At 43.2% G+C, this 14221-nt stretch overlaps 1 protein-coding gene across 4 annotated transcripts in view; it reads right to left on the bottom strand.

Annotated features, from left to right (window-relative positions):
- Positions 1–5667: 5667 nt before the first annotated feature.
- The window catches only part of RUFY3 (RUN and FYVE domain containing 3), a 76981-nt gene continuing 68427 nt past the window's right edge, over positions 5668–14221 (bottom strand). For all 4 annotated transcript variants that reach the window (XM_075285119.1, XM_075285144.1, XM_075285128.1 and 1 more), the window contains exons 16-18: positions 9500–9533; positions 7857–7931; positions 5668–6472 (exon numbers count right to left, since the gene is read on the bottom strand). In XM_075285119.1, the coding sequence (XP_075141220.1) occupies positions 6329–6472; positions 7857–7931; positions 9500–9533 (253 nt within the window). In that variant the 3' untranslated portion in view covers positions 5668–6328. The remainder of the gene's footprint in view (positions 6473–7856; positions 7932–9499; positions 9534–14221) is intronic.

Raw genomic sequence — 14221 nt, 5'->3', positions numbered from 1 at the left:
GTAGACCAGACTGAGGCTACCTTAAAGGGGTTGTCCCATCTCAAGGATCCTATCTATACTGTTAGCTTATGTGGATTTAAGACTTTTCCTAAATACATTGCTTAACCAAAACTGCTTTGTCTGTTATCTTAATTTATTCACGTCATTATTTACATTGTGTTTCCATAACCACAGACCTGGGGATGATCTTATCTCTCCCCCCAGGACAAGTGATGTAGCTCCCTGCTCTCGGGGAGGGGGAGCGGAATGCTCGGTGCTTGTATTTATAGCTCATAAATACAAGCACCGAGCACTCAGCTCCCCCTCCCCGAGAGCAGGGAGCTACATCACTTGTCCTGGGGGGAGAGATAAGATCATCCCCAGGTCTGTGGTTATGGACACGCAGTTTATCTCTGGCTCTTCCAGTTATCAGTCTGCTAATTGAATTTTGCTGATAAGGGCTGAGACAGGGAGTTTGTTACCGCTGTATGTAAACACAGACCTAAAACTGAGTTTATTGCAAGCTGACTATTTGTCCTGTAGCATGTAAATTTGGGATTCTCATCACCTATCAAATCCAGCTCTGCTACATCAGCTTCATATTGTGAATCTTCCAGGCGTACTGTGCCAATTTATTTACAACCATCCCTCATTACGGACTGCATACATGAAGTGTATGAGCTGGAGGGGGACATGTCTACCTCTAGTTGCCCCCAGTTTAATGTCCCCTCTAGTTTCTGCTGGTTACAACTGGGGCACCAGGAGAGGGACTTAATACTGTGGGACATTTGGAGGGAACCGGTATAATGTTAGGGTGACTGTAGGAGGATTTTACTTTGTGGGGCACATGGAAAAATGATTGAGAATGGGCGGGTTCAGCAGAGAAGTGGGTGGAGCTAAATTTGCCACAACGCGCATGGCCCTCTAGAACCGTAACAATTTCTCATGTGGTCCCATGGGAGAATTAATTGCCCACCCCTGGTCTAGCTGGACTGTTGCCATAGCCCTATACGATCAGAAGGGGTGTTCCATACAGCCCAGGAATGACGCTAAGCTGTGTAGAATGTTCCCATAAGTACTACCGTGTTTCCCTGAAAATAAGACAGTGTCTTATATTAAATTGTCAGGCTAAATATAGGACCTGCCTTATTTTTGGGGGATGTTTTATGACAACTGGTAGTCACGTCTGCACTTCCTTAGCGGAGCGTCAGCATGACTGCCAGTTGTAGGTAGTGTAGGGAAGGGGGGGAGGGGGAGGTTTCATACTTACCTTTCCCATCTTCATAGTAGCGCTGGTGCTGCTACGCCTGGATGAGTTCACTCGCGCGTCAGAGGGCTGTATGGCCCTTACTGAGCATGCGCAGTACACTCTGTTCGGCAATACTTTGCAGAGCGTACTGCGTATGCGCGCAATTGCGGCCTCGCAAATATGGCCACCGGCATGCGCAGGCGGCTCTAACAAGGTCTCGCTGCCAGAGCCGACTGCGCATGCATCACCCATGACGACGAAAGAAGAGGACACAGAAGGGGAGGAGGCAGATCAGGAAGAAGGCGTGGCTGGATTGCCCAGTTTCGGCAGCAGTGGGGACGCCTCCATCGGCGTTTGAGAGTTGTGGCCCGTCCTCGTTGCTGCCGGACACTCATTAGCATACCGGGAAAAACCGGTATTTCGGATGACCGGCGCGGCAGAGACCACATCAAAAGGTAGGAGACGAATAGCCTTTCTTAAGGCTATTCCGACGTGGTCATTAGAAAAAAACATGTTTTAGTGGTAGAATCCCTTTAAACAGAAAGTTCAGAGTTTTCCACTGAACATTGTTACAATTATACCTATGAGGAAACTGCCAGTGTTTCCGTAAGTACAGTATAATTGGTATGCTGTGAGTCTCAAAACTGCGCCGGTCCTGGAAATCGCAGCATGTTTGCACGGCGGTTTTTACTGCAAAGTGGCTATGGAATTCGCTACAATCCCATCCACTTTGAACGTACTGCAAGGTGCTGCAATTTTTCCCGTCGCAAATTGCAGCGTTGTGGAGCCCTGGCCTGATTCCAGGTGTGATTGTTTACTTCACATGAACAAGTTTCAGCCATGAAACATTGTATATGTTGGCCTGGATTTATGGTCCTGAGCTGTATGACATTTACCGTCCTGGGCAGTAACACTTTTTGATTATAATATGGGACAGTGTCGCTGGGAAGCAGGGTCTCCTAGCATCAAAAAATATTTATGCTAGAAGTAGCTCTCCCAGCATACTGTTCAGGCCAATAAATTCAGCCAGAGTTTCACATGTGAATGTGAGGTAAGGCCGCACAATGTGTAAAAGCTGTATAGTTGAAGATTTTGCTGCAGTTTGTTTTGCCAAAGTCAATAGTGGCTTGAAAAGGAATAAAAACTAAAAGAAAAGAAAAAAAAACACTGATACTTTTCCCTTCTGCTAAATCCATTTGGGTTTGGCTTAAAATGCTGAAGAGCTCAAAAAAAGATGCCACAACATGGGGCCTCAGCCTTAAATTGTCACAAACTTTCAGAGGGCTTAGTCTCATTAAACATCAACAATTAAAAATCTGGCTACTTTCTGGCTGAACGTTCCTGCCACCAGTTGTCTCCCTTCTAACTACCGTATTTTTCGGACTATAAGACGCACCCAGGTTTTAGAGGAGAAAAATAGGGAAAAAAAATTTTCAGGCAAAAAATGGTAAAATATTTAATGTATGGGAGTTGTAGTTTTGGAACAGCTGCAAGGGCACATTGACAGGTGACCCTGCAGCTGTACGGGGATGTATAGGGCGTTTTTTTTGTGGGGTCAGGTGTACTTTTTAGATATACCATTTTGGGAAATGTTTATTGCTTAGATCACCTTTTATTTAATTCAGAGGCAAAACAGAGAGAAAAACCCGGCGGTTTAGCACTTTTGATTTTGACGTTCACTGTACATAAAAATATTAGTAGACCGGGCATTTTCAGACACACGGATACCTAATGTGTATGTTTCACAGTAATGTTATACTTTTATATGTATTCTAGGGAAAGGAGGTGAACTTTTATTTTATTTTTTATTATATTTTTTTAAGTGTTTTTTTTTTTTTTTTTTTTACTATTTTATTATCCCCCGCCTAGGGGGCTTGAACCTGCAATCATTTGATTGCAAGTCCCATAGACGGCAATACAAGTGTATTGCCGTCTATGGGAGATTCTATACATTACTATCGCGGAGGGTCATAGACCAGCCGCGATAGTAATATATATCTATGACAGGCCTGGGAGCCTTCATTAGGCTCCTGGCTGTCATCGGAACAGGTCGGCTCCTGCGGCCTCGCCATGCAGGAGCCGGCCTGCATCACTAAAGGTATAGGGCCGGTGGGGACCGGCCCCGGGGCTAACTTACCTGCCGGGACCTGCGGAGGAGGAGCGAATTTGCAGCATGGCCGCGCTACTGCCACCGCTGGTTTTCTTCAGCGGCAGTAGCGCGGCAATCTGCAGGCCCCGGCAGCTAAGACAGTCCCCGGCATCTGCTGTAATAGGCCGGCGGATGCCGGGGAGTGTCTTAGCTGCCGGGGCCTGCAGATTGTCACACTCCTGCCGCTGAAGAAAACCAGCGGTGGCAGTAGCGCGGCCATGCTGCAAACCCACTCCTCCACCCACATTCAGACTATAAGACGCACCCTCATTTTCCTCCGAAATTTGGGGGAAAAAAAGTGCGTCTTATAGTCCGAAAAATACGGTAAGTTGCAGTTCACTCCCTGTTACTGTGGAAGTCCCTCCCATAGATACCATTAAACAGGAAGACTGCTTCACTGTGAAAGAAGGGGGGAACTTATCTCTACACACTGAATGTAGGGGTTAAGGGCTGTTTTTCCTCAGCACATCTACAAATGACTTTATCTGTGCACTGGACTCAACATTCCACACATCTCAAAGTCTACTTTAGTACTTATATCTACTTCTGGCTGCTTGTGCGAATACAGATAGGAGTGCTATTTGCTATCTGTGAATAATATTCTGACTGTGATCATAGATTGCTCTTTTCCTGTGTCAGATGTTTTTAGCAGCACTATGCCTGCATGTATTTGTGGTACTGTGTTCTTGAATTTCCCATATTATGCTCACTTGGGCTTTTTTCAGGCATTTGTTTGCTATTATACAGTTACTTCTGGCAGAATTACACATCAATAAACCAGTAGTTATAACGGAAGGGGCGGACTCGGGGACAAATGAAAAAGTGTGCTGCAACCATAATGGGGATATTAGCAGCAGAATAACTGATTAGATGTGTATGAAGGAAACATACTGTCCAATACTGTAATCTGTACATCACAGTATGTCGCTGGGAGGCAGGGACTCCTAACATCATAGTTATTTAGCCCAGTTCTCGGCATGAAGGTCAGGTCTGGCAATCGTTGTATGAATCTAGCCTTAAGTAGCCATAGTACAAACTACTTCACAAGAACCTGGACAAAGTTAAACTTTTCATGAAAACACAGATACCCTTTAGGCTGAGGCCCTACATTGTGGAAACAGCTTTTCTTTATTGAAGATTTTGCTGTGGTTTTTTTTTTTGGAGTCAAAGATAGCTGCAAAAGGAATAGGAAATATATAGGAACTTCTTATACTTCTACTTTCTGATCAATTCAGTCCCAGCTTTCAATTGGCTTTGGGTCAAAAAAAATGCAGCAAAATCCTATAACTAGAGATGAGCGAGTAGTGTTCGATCGAGTAGGTGTTCGATCAAATACTACGGTATTCGAGATACTCGTACTCGATCGAACACTACTAGCTGTTCGAAGTTTAAGGTTCGATGCAGAACCAGCGTTGATTGGCAGAATGCTATACATTCTGTCAATCAACGCTGGTTCTTCTCTTACCTTTAGAAGTCTTCTCCGTGCAGCGTCCCCGCGGCGTCTTCCGGCTGGAATTCACTCTGCCTAGGCATCCAGCCTAGGCAGAGCGGACTGCGCATGTGTGGGCATGCCCTCGCATGCGCAGTCAGCTCTGCTCAGGCGTCGGGCCGGGCAGAGCCGACCGCGCATGCGCAGTCGGCTCTGCCTAGGCCCCGATGCCTAGGCAGAGTGAATTCCAGCCAGAAGACGCCACGGGAGCGCTGCGCTGGGAGAAGACTTCAAGGAGAATCCAGTCCACTCGTGGACTTGGTAAGTATAATTTTATCGAATTTTGTGTACCCCTGAAACAAGTATTTCCCCCCATAGACTATAATGGGGTTTGAAATCTGTTCGAACAGTGTGCGGCTGTTCGAATCGGATTTCGAACCTCGGACATTTTAGTGTTCGCTCATCTCTACCTATAACAAAAAAAAATAAAAATTTGGTACAACTTTAAGGAAAAGCTGTCAGGTTGATACGGGACACTAAACCACCACAGGTTTGTCAAATATGTTCACTCAAAACTTTGGATCAACTCTGAATTAGTACTACTTTTTTGTGCCAGAACTCAGCTTCACAAAAGATGGCCGCACCCACATTCAAGTCTGAAAATGGGAAAGGTCGCGGATGTGGGAAAAGCATCTACTTTGTGCAATTGTAAAAGTCTGAGATGAGATGATGCTTTTGTAGCACCAAAATTTTACTGCATGTGTAGCATAGTATATGGCCAGCGAGTGGCACTTTTTTTTTTTTTCTACCACTTGATGTCTTCTCTATAAGAAAAAAAGAAAACACATGAACGTCATAACATTTTACAAGCCTAAAGAACTGTCTAAAAAGACTCCAGTTTATTAACTTTCCATAGGCATCTTTACATTTTCTTGAGTTTATTTACTGCAGTAGTGCAGAGTAAGCTCTCCAGCAAAGGAACAATTTTTCACAAATGTATGTAAGGTGCCTGTAACAGGAGGAGGCCATACTTGTGCAAAGGCATTGAAAGTATCTGCAGTTATTTTTATCCCATATGAGGGACAGATGGTAACACTGAGTTCTCTCTCACAACAACAAAACAGTACTTACAGACACAACATTTCAGCAGCAAACATTTTCTAAACACTTCACAGTAACAAAGTTGATGTCAGCCATTTTAAATGAATCCTCAATATGACCTGATGTCCCCAGACTGCACTACCCACCACCACTAAAAAGCTTTAAGACGACAGAACAATTAAGATTGACAGTATTCAAGCTAAGTACCAAATATGCCCTCATAAGCAATCAATAGTTCTTAAGGGTGTGCATATGGGTGCTGTCTCTCATACTCTTCTTCATATGAAGAGCTACAGCAATATTCCAGTATGACAGGTAACATTAATTTAGTTGTCTTAATCCACATGGGTCCGATCTTTTGGTTCGTGCAGGACTGGAGTAATTTCCAGTTGTTTTGCCAGCTCATACAACATCTTGGGTTTTAAGATGGGCTGTTAGAATATTGCTGTATCAGTCTCTTGTAGCAGAGGTTGCACACTCGTTGAGGATTTATAGAGGATGGAAGAGGAATTTCATTTGAAGAACAGGTGGAGCAGAATATTCCACCACAATTCTTGCATTCATTCTGTAGTAAAAGGAAGGAAAAAGTGAGAAATGTTATTATTCCAAAAAATAAAGTTCAAAATCTTAAAGCACTTTAAGCAAAACCCTTCTTCCCATCCCTGTACCCCTAACGCTAGGTTCACACCTGCGTTCAGGGTCTGCGTTCTATGGTTTCTGTCTTCTGCATGCCAGAAGACGGAAACCATAGACCGGGTCCGGCCGTGAGCGGCGGTGAGCGTTTTAGGCTCTCAGACACAGAGTACTGCATGTCCGACTCAGTGTCTGGATTATAAAACCCGGTTTCGCGGCAGAGAGCCTAAAATGCTCACCGCCGCTCACGGCCGGACAGCTTTCTCACCCATTCAAATGAATGGGTGAGAAAGACTCCTGCAGGTTTCCGTATCCTGCTCTGTTTTATGCAGGAAACAGAAACCTGCATTATGGAGAGGACAACGCAGATGTGAACGAGCCCTAACCTGTGTCATTCTATAGACTTCTCTCATGTAGACTGCCCTACAATCCAGCTTCTCCTCACTTCTGATCAGATGCCATCTTGAATTTTATATTTCTCAATCTCTGTGGTGTACTATCAATCCCATGATGCCTCATGTTCAGCTAGAGGACTTTATCTCTGCTGGTTGTCATTTAATAAAAAAGTTGCTAAAGCCTTATTTTTTATAAGTATGTTTTTTATTCTCATACAGAGATTTTTCTTTCGCTGCATTTGTAAGGTATATAGAGAAATCTCTCTATATTCCAAAGCACTGTATGCTTAAAAATATATTAAGTTCATAATGTACTGGCATATACAGATCTTTCTATACACCAGTATATTATGTAGGGATAGTACAATACTATTCTAGCTTGGTATAAAGGAAAAAAAAAACAACTTATTAAAACTAATGGAGGTTGTGGCTCAGTCACTAGAGTAACAGCCTTACATACTTCATTTGTAGACTCAAATCCCCACACCGTCCGCTTCTTGTCCCTTTGCCTTCTCCTTCCTAATTAGCATATCAGACTCTAACTGTACTGATCAATCAGAAATTCCAACTGTGCCAGAATCAGTGGAGTAGCACCCATTAAAAGATGCAAAGATGTGGAGGTGGTGAAAGGTCCTCTTTCATGACTATGTATGTTTCCACAATTTTTGTTTTTCTTGTCCGGACATAAAATAACTTCAGTAGTCTTAAAAGGGATCTTCTAAAACTGCATATTGATGGCATATCCTTAACATACTTCATCAATATCAGATTGGTAGTAGAGATACACAGACCTTGGTAGTAGACACACACACACCCAGCACCCTCACAAATGAGCACTGCTAATCACAGTATACAGATTCCGATGATTAAAAGACAAGTCTTGATCAGTTATAACGTAAAAATGAACCTTCACAAGATTACCTTGGTAAGCAAGATGCTGGATTCTTCTCGACACAGCTGACACATTTGAAGGATCCTCCTTTCACCTTCGTGCGCCTAAAACAGAATAAAGAAGAAGTATTATCTGTCAGTTATTTTGTCCATATTGTTAAAATGTCATAAAAGAATGATTTTGCATGAGGTTGCAGGTAAGGAATTAGTAAGATACAGCTCCGCTGCTACATAGAGTCATATTCTTTTTTGTAGATAGGTTTGGTAGCGTCACATCAATGTGCTTTACAGTGCTCATCCCTGCTGCTGTCGGCAAAGAATCAGAAATTAAATCTTTATGTCTATCAGTGACAAAGAGCCCCCTTCCTTAAAAGAAGATAAGGAGCTTCCTAGTTTATAAAAGAGCTATCCCTAATATAGAATAGCAGATGGCTCAAGCGAGTGTCTATAGGTAGGTAGAATGAGGTGCAAAATTGATTGTTTCAGACATTAGGAGCTCTTGTGTCTTGTCTACATTATCAATGCTAAAGATTTAATGTGCATATAGTGCTTATGAAAAGTATCACTTTGGATACCAATTGCTAGTAGACTTAGAATAATTGGATTTTTGTACTCCCTATAAAATCCTTTTGTGGTTGTATTCATTGGGGTCACAGCACCATAGATATAGACCTGGCCACTAGGAGGCTGACACTAGGAGTAGTAAAAGATGTCTGTTCCACCTCCATGTTATACCCGCTCAGTTAGCTAAAAGTTTAAATATGATCTTGGAGATGGGAGTACCCCTTTAAAGGGGTATTCCCATAACTCTTGTTCTGTAGCCTGAAGGCTCTGTACTCTCTTCACTTCCTGTATTTCTCGGACATTGGTGGGCGGGGTTTCACTTGCTCTGCTATGATCCACAGTATGACGCTGATGTGGAAACTGATGTAGCAGAGCTGGATTTGAGTCAGCTTGCATTACATACAGACTCCTTATCTCAGCCCTTATCAGACAAATTCAATTAAACCGGCTGATAAGTGGAAAAGCTGAAGATAGACAGCACAGTAATCCCGGAGCTCTCACCTCCCCCTCCCCTATATGAGGAGCTCCGTTGCTTGTCAGCCCCTCCCTCCTCCCCTGAGAGCAGGCAGCTATGTCACTTGACAAATGAGCAGATAATCCCAAGGGCCAGTGTCAACAAAGAAGTGAATAAATTAAGATAGCGGCCAAACAAAGCAGTTTTGATAAAGCAATGTATTTAGGAAAAGTCATATCCACAAAACTAGCAGTATAGATAGGATTCTTGTTATGGGACAACCCCTTTAAGTGTGGTGTTTCAGTTTCTTTGATTGCTGTCCAAGTACAGATAAAAGGGTTTTCCAGCTCCAAATCAGGTCATCAAAATGGTTGACTTATCCACAAAATAGATCACCAGTAAGTGATCTGTGGGAGATCAGTTCCAGCAGCAGCATCCAGGTGCTGGAAAAGCTGCTAGTGGCCCTATCCTGTGGGTAAGTGATCAGTATGAAAACTAAACTTGGGTCCGAAAAACCCTTAAACATAGGGCTATTCATTGCACCAATGATATAGTGGTTTGAACACTTTTCCGATATTCTCAAATATTTTGCTTTCATCATATAGTTACTATGTATACGGATTACATTTGACTGCATGGATCAATGTGCACATACCTCATTTTCTGGGTTTATTGAAGATGATGATGTACTGAAAAAGAATGACATAAAAATCAGTAACATGTTAATGTTAAGCAACTATAGGCATTGTTTACATCACAGTTTTGCACTACATTCAGGATATGCGTGGGGAAAAATCCCACTGCATATGTCAAATGTATTCATAAAGCCTCATGTACCTGGCAGATGCCAAAAGAGTCTCCTTTTGACATCAGCAAAAACAAAACTTTGTGTGGTACAATTATTTAGTTCTTTTAAAAACTTTTAAAAAAATCTGGAGTAATAAAAAGTGTTTTTATGGATAGGACATATCCAGCAGGATGTACAGAGACCATGTATCACTGCCATTAAAGAGCACTTGAAGGCTACCTCCAGAATCTCTAACACAGATTTTATCAAAGTTAGATAAAACATTAAAACATCACAGCATGCTGTGTTAATCCGTCCCATGACACCATGATGGAAACACAACAGATAAAGTTATAGTCAGTGGGTTTGCTGGGCAATTTACACTCACCGGCCACTTTATTAGGTACACCTGTCCAACTGCTCGTTAACACTTAATTTCTAATCAACCAATCACATGGCGGCAACTCAGTGCATTTAGGCATGTAGACATGGTCAAGACAATCTCCTGCAGTTCAAACAGAGCATCAGTATGGGGAAGAAAGGTGATTTGAGTGCCTTTGAACGTGGCATGGTTGTTGGTGCCAGAAGGGCTGGTCTGAGTATTTCAGAAACTGCTGATCTACTGGGATTTTCACGCACAACCATCTCTAGGGTTTACAGAGAATGGTCCGAAAAAGAAAAAACATCCAGTGAGCGGCAGTTCTGTGGGCGGAAATGCGTTGTTGATGCCAGAGGTCAGAGGAGAATGGCCAGACTGGTTCGAGCTGATAGAAAGGCAACAGTGACTCAAATAGCCACCCGTTACAACCAAGGTAGCCAGAAGAGCATCTCTGAACGCACAGTACGTCGAACTTTGAGGCAGATGGGCTACAGCAGCAGAAGACCACACCGGGTGCCACTCCTTTCAGCTAAGAACAGGAAACTGAGGCTACAATTTGCACAAGCTCATCGAAATTGGACAATTGAAGATTGGAAAAACGTTGCCTGGTCTGATGAGTCTCGATTTCTGCTGCGACATTCGGATGGTAGGGTCAGAATTTGGCGTCAACAACATGAAAGCATGGATCCATCCTACCTTGTATCAACGGTTCAGGCTGGTGGTGGTGATGTCATGGTGTGGGGAATATTTTCTTGGCACTCTTTGGGCCCCTTGGTACCAATTGAGCATCGTTGCAACGCCAAAGCCTACCAGAGTATTGTTGCTGACCATGTCCATCCCTTTATGACCACAATGTACCCAACATCTGATGGCTACTTTCAGCAGGATAATGCGCCATGTCATAAAGCTGGAATCATCTCAGACTGGTTTCTTGAACATGACAATGAGTTCACTGTACTCCAATGGCCTCCACAGTCACCAGATCTCAATCCAATAGAGCATCTTTGGGATGTGGTGGAACGGGAGATTCGCATCATGGATGTGCAGCCAACAAATCTGCGGCAACTGTGTGATGCCATCATGTCAATATGGACCAAAATCTCTGAGGAATGCTTCCAGCACCTTGTTGTATCTATGCCACGAAGAATTGAGGCAGTTCTGAAGGCAAAAGGGGGTCCAACCCGTTACTAGCATGGTACACCTAATAAAGTGGCCGGTGAGTGTATGTACCAATTCTGGCACTGCTTTTTTGTTCCTACAGCCTAATATTAGTCATTGCCTATGAAATCACAAATATTTCCTGTAAAAAATACCTCATTTGTACTATACTGCGCATATTACACAACAGTAAGACTAGTTGTGTCTTACAGACAGATAACTCCATACACTGAACTAGGAGGGACTACATGGACAGGTCTAATGTCAGACACCCATTTCAAAGTACTGGCAGTAATGGCAACAAAGGTGTAAAGTACTTACAAAAGCAAATAAAGTGCCTTACAAGTCAACGTATTATAGGTAATTCATTGAATTTATGCTTTTCTTTTCTCCTCTGCTAGCACCTGAGCCATTTTTTTTCTTAAATTTGTGTTCAACTGAATCACCATTATCCAATATATTGTCCATACATCTTTGCTAAATAATCCTTTACACTGCTGATCTCAACTAGTGGAAATTGTTGCTGGCAATATAGAATAAATATTAAAGGGATTCTACCACTAAAACACTTTTTTTTCTAGTTACCACGTCGGAATAGCCTTTAAAAAGGCTATTCGTCTCTTACCTGTGGAAGTGCTCTCCGCCGCGCCGTTCGTTCAAAATACCGGTTTGTACCGGTATGCTAATGAGTTCTCTCGCAGCGATGGGGGCGTCCCCATTGCAGCTCGAAAACTGACCGCAGCGCCGCCTCTCTGGTCTTCTGTATCCTCCCCTAGCCTCTTCAGCGTCTGTCGGACGCCTGCGCAGTATGCTCTCTGTTCGGCGAAGATTGCCGAACGTACTGCGCATGCGCGAAAGTGCGGTGCCCGCACTATGGCTGGGACCGCACTTTCGCGCATGCGCAGTACGTTCAGCAATCTTCGCCGAACAGAGAGCATACTGCGCAGGCGTCCGACAGACGCTGAAGAGGCAAGGGGAGGACACCGAAGACCAGAGAGGCGGCGCTGCGGTCAGTTTTCGAGCTGCAATGGGGACGCCCCCATCGCTGCTCCTGCGATGGGGACGCCCCCATCGCTGCGAGAGAACTCATTAGCATACCGGTACAAACCGGTATTTTGAACGAACGGCGCGGCGGAGAGCACTTCCACAGGTAAGAGACTAATAGCCTTTTTAAAGGCTATTCCGACGTGGTAACTAGAAAAAAAAGTGTTTTAGTGGTAGAATCCCTTTAAATTAAAAAACAAACAAAAAACAAAAAAAACACAACCCTCTTACATTCAATACTAGTAAACTACCTCATGGGGAACTATGGTTGGTATAAGGCTGGCTGTGTTTTATCAGTTTTTCTGCTGTTAAATAGCCCAATTATGGCTGCAGCACATTTTACTTTCTCCTTGAGGATGGGACCATCTGCTCTCCATTGATAGAGACCATTAGTTATGCATTTCCTGTCCTGTATGTTTCTTGTGTATTGCACCTTATTCATATTAACCCTTTTGGGCAGGAATGTGGTATTTCTGCTTTGTAAGCAAGCTGTTTGTTGTATCAAAGCCCTTTTGTTGTTCCATTCCTAACTCCATTTGCTCCTGGAGTTGTGTATTGAAAGACCTCTGAGTACACAAACACCAGACGTGGTGTTTGTAACCCAAACTATGCAGGAAATATGATTTTATGATAATATTTCCATAGGAGGACAGGCTAGTTGCCCCTGGTAAATTCCTCAAGTGTGCAAAACAAAGACGCATGTTCCAAGCCCACACAAGGTATTGTTGGGAGCAGGGAAAAGGTCTAGACACTGAACTCATTACCTAAAGGGCATTGGTTTACCATCCTTGATGTCTACACGATGGGGGACTTGCCATAAACCCAGTCGTACCCCTCGCCTGACCCTACGGTCATCTGGCGAAGAATTATGACTGTTCATAGGTATTTGGTTTCAAGATGGAGGGCGGGACTTCCCATCTTCCCGACATCACTCGGGGAGGAGACCAGGGTAGTATTTTGTCTCACCTGTGGGGGGACAAGGGAGTTCTGATCCAAGAAGCCATGTGAGCAGACTGAGTTTCAATTACTAACTTAAGCACGTGCCCTGAGGCCAAGGAGTAAGGTCCCAGCGAACCAATCTACAGACTCGTTTTGGTATTGTTTCTTTCCTATCTTTTATTCCCATTTTATTTTTATGTATTGTATTGTGCTTTTACATGTATTTGCTTGATGATCCATTGATGTATATTTCTGTATATGTTAGGGGCTAGTACTGACCCACTCAGATTAATAAATATATAAAATTTATAAAGCTCATTTCATATTATCCTATGAACTCCGCACACTCACGGGGCATGAGTGGAAAATAAAAAGGGTGATCGTGGGTATGCCAAGTGGCTTGGCAAAGACAATATCCTTCACACTAGTACATCTGCTTTTTTTTTTTGCATATAATTCTGCAAGGAGTAACTGTAACAAATAGCTGGACAGCTGTAATTTAGGAGATATGAGGACACTGGAGAGCAATTCCAGGTAAGGATGCAGCTCCAAAGATCCCAGACACAGAACAAAAAGAAATCTGAGCATATTAAATCTGCTTGCTGTCTAGGGCTAACATCCTATCAGCAACAACACAGTCAGCTGAAGTAGATACAATTACATAATATACTAGCTTTGCCCCTCTCAGTTTACTGTATGAAAAGACCAGTCTTCACCCCCCCCCCACCCCTTCACTGATTGGGAACCCATCTTGAAGGTATCTATGGACAGAGCTTCCCTAGTAACAGGAAGCGAAACAGCAAATTAGCTAGTACGGAGACACCTCTTTGTAGGAACTTGAGATTTTTCTTTTCAGGCAGAAAGCAGCCACATTTTTAATTAAGGTGCATGACATTTTGGTCCAGAATGACATGCTCTATTAAATGAGACCAAGTCGTCTGAAAAGTTTTTTACTATTTAAGCAGGCCTGACCTACAACTTGGAATTCATTTAGCAACCTAACACTTTGATTTTCATTACCCATTCTGATAATCAGAATATATTGAAGTATTACCCTACAGCTAGTTAAG

The sequence above is a fragment of the Leptodactylus fuscus genome, chromosome 1 (assembly GCF_031893055.1).
Source record: "Leptodactylus fuscus isolate aLepFus1 chromosome 1, aLepFus1.hap2, whole genome shotgun sequence".
NCBI classification, from domain to species: Eukaryota; Metazoa; Chordata; class Amphibia; order Anura; family Leptodactylidae; genus Leptodactylus; species Leptodactylus fuscus.
The sequence above is the reverse complement of the archived record's forward strand: the minus strand, read 5'-3'. Positions and strand labels throughout refer to the sequence as shown.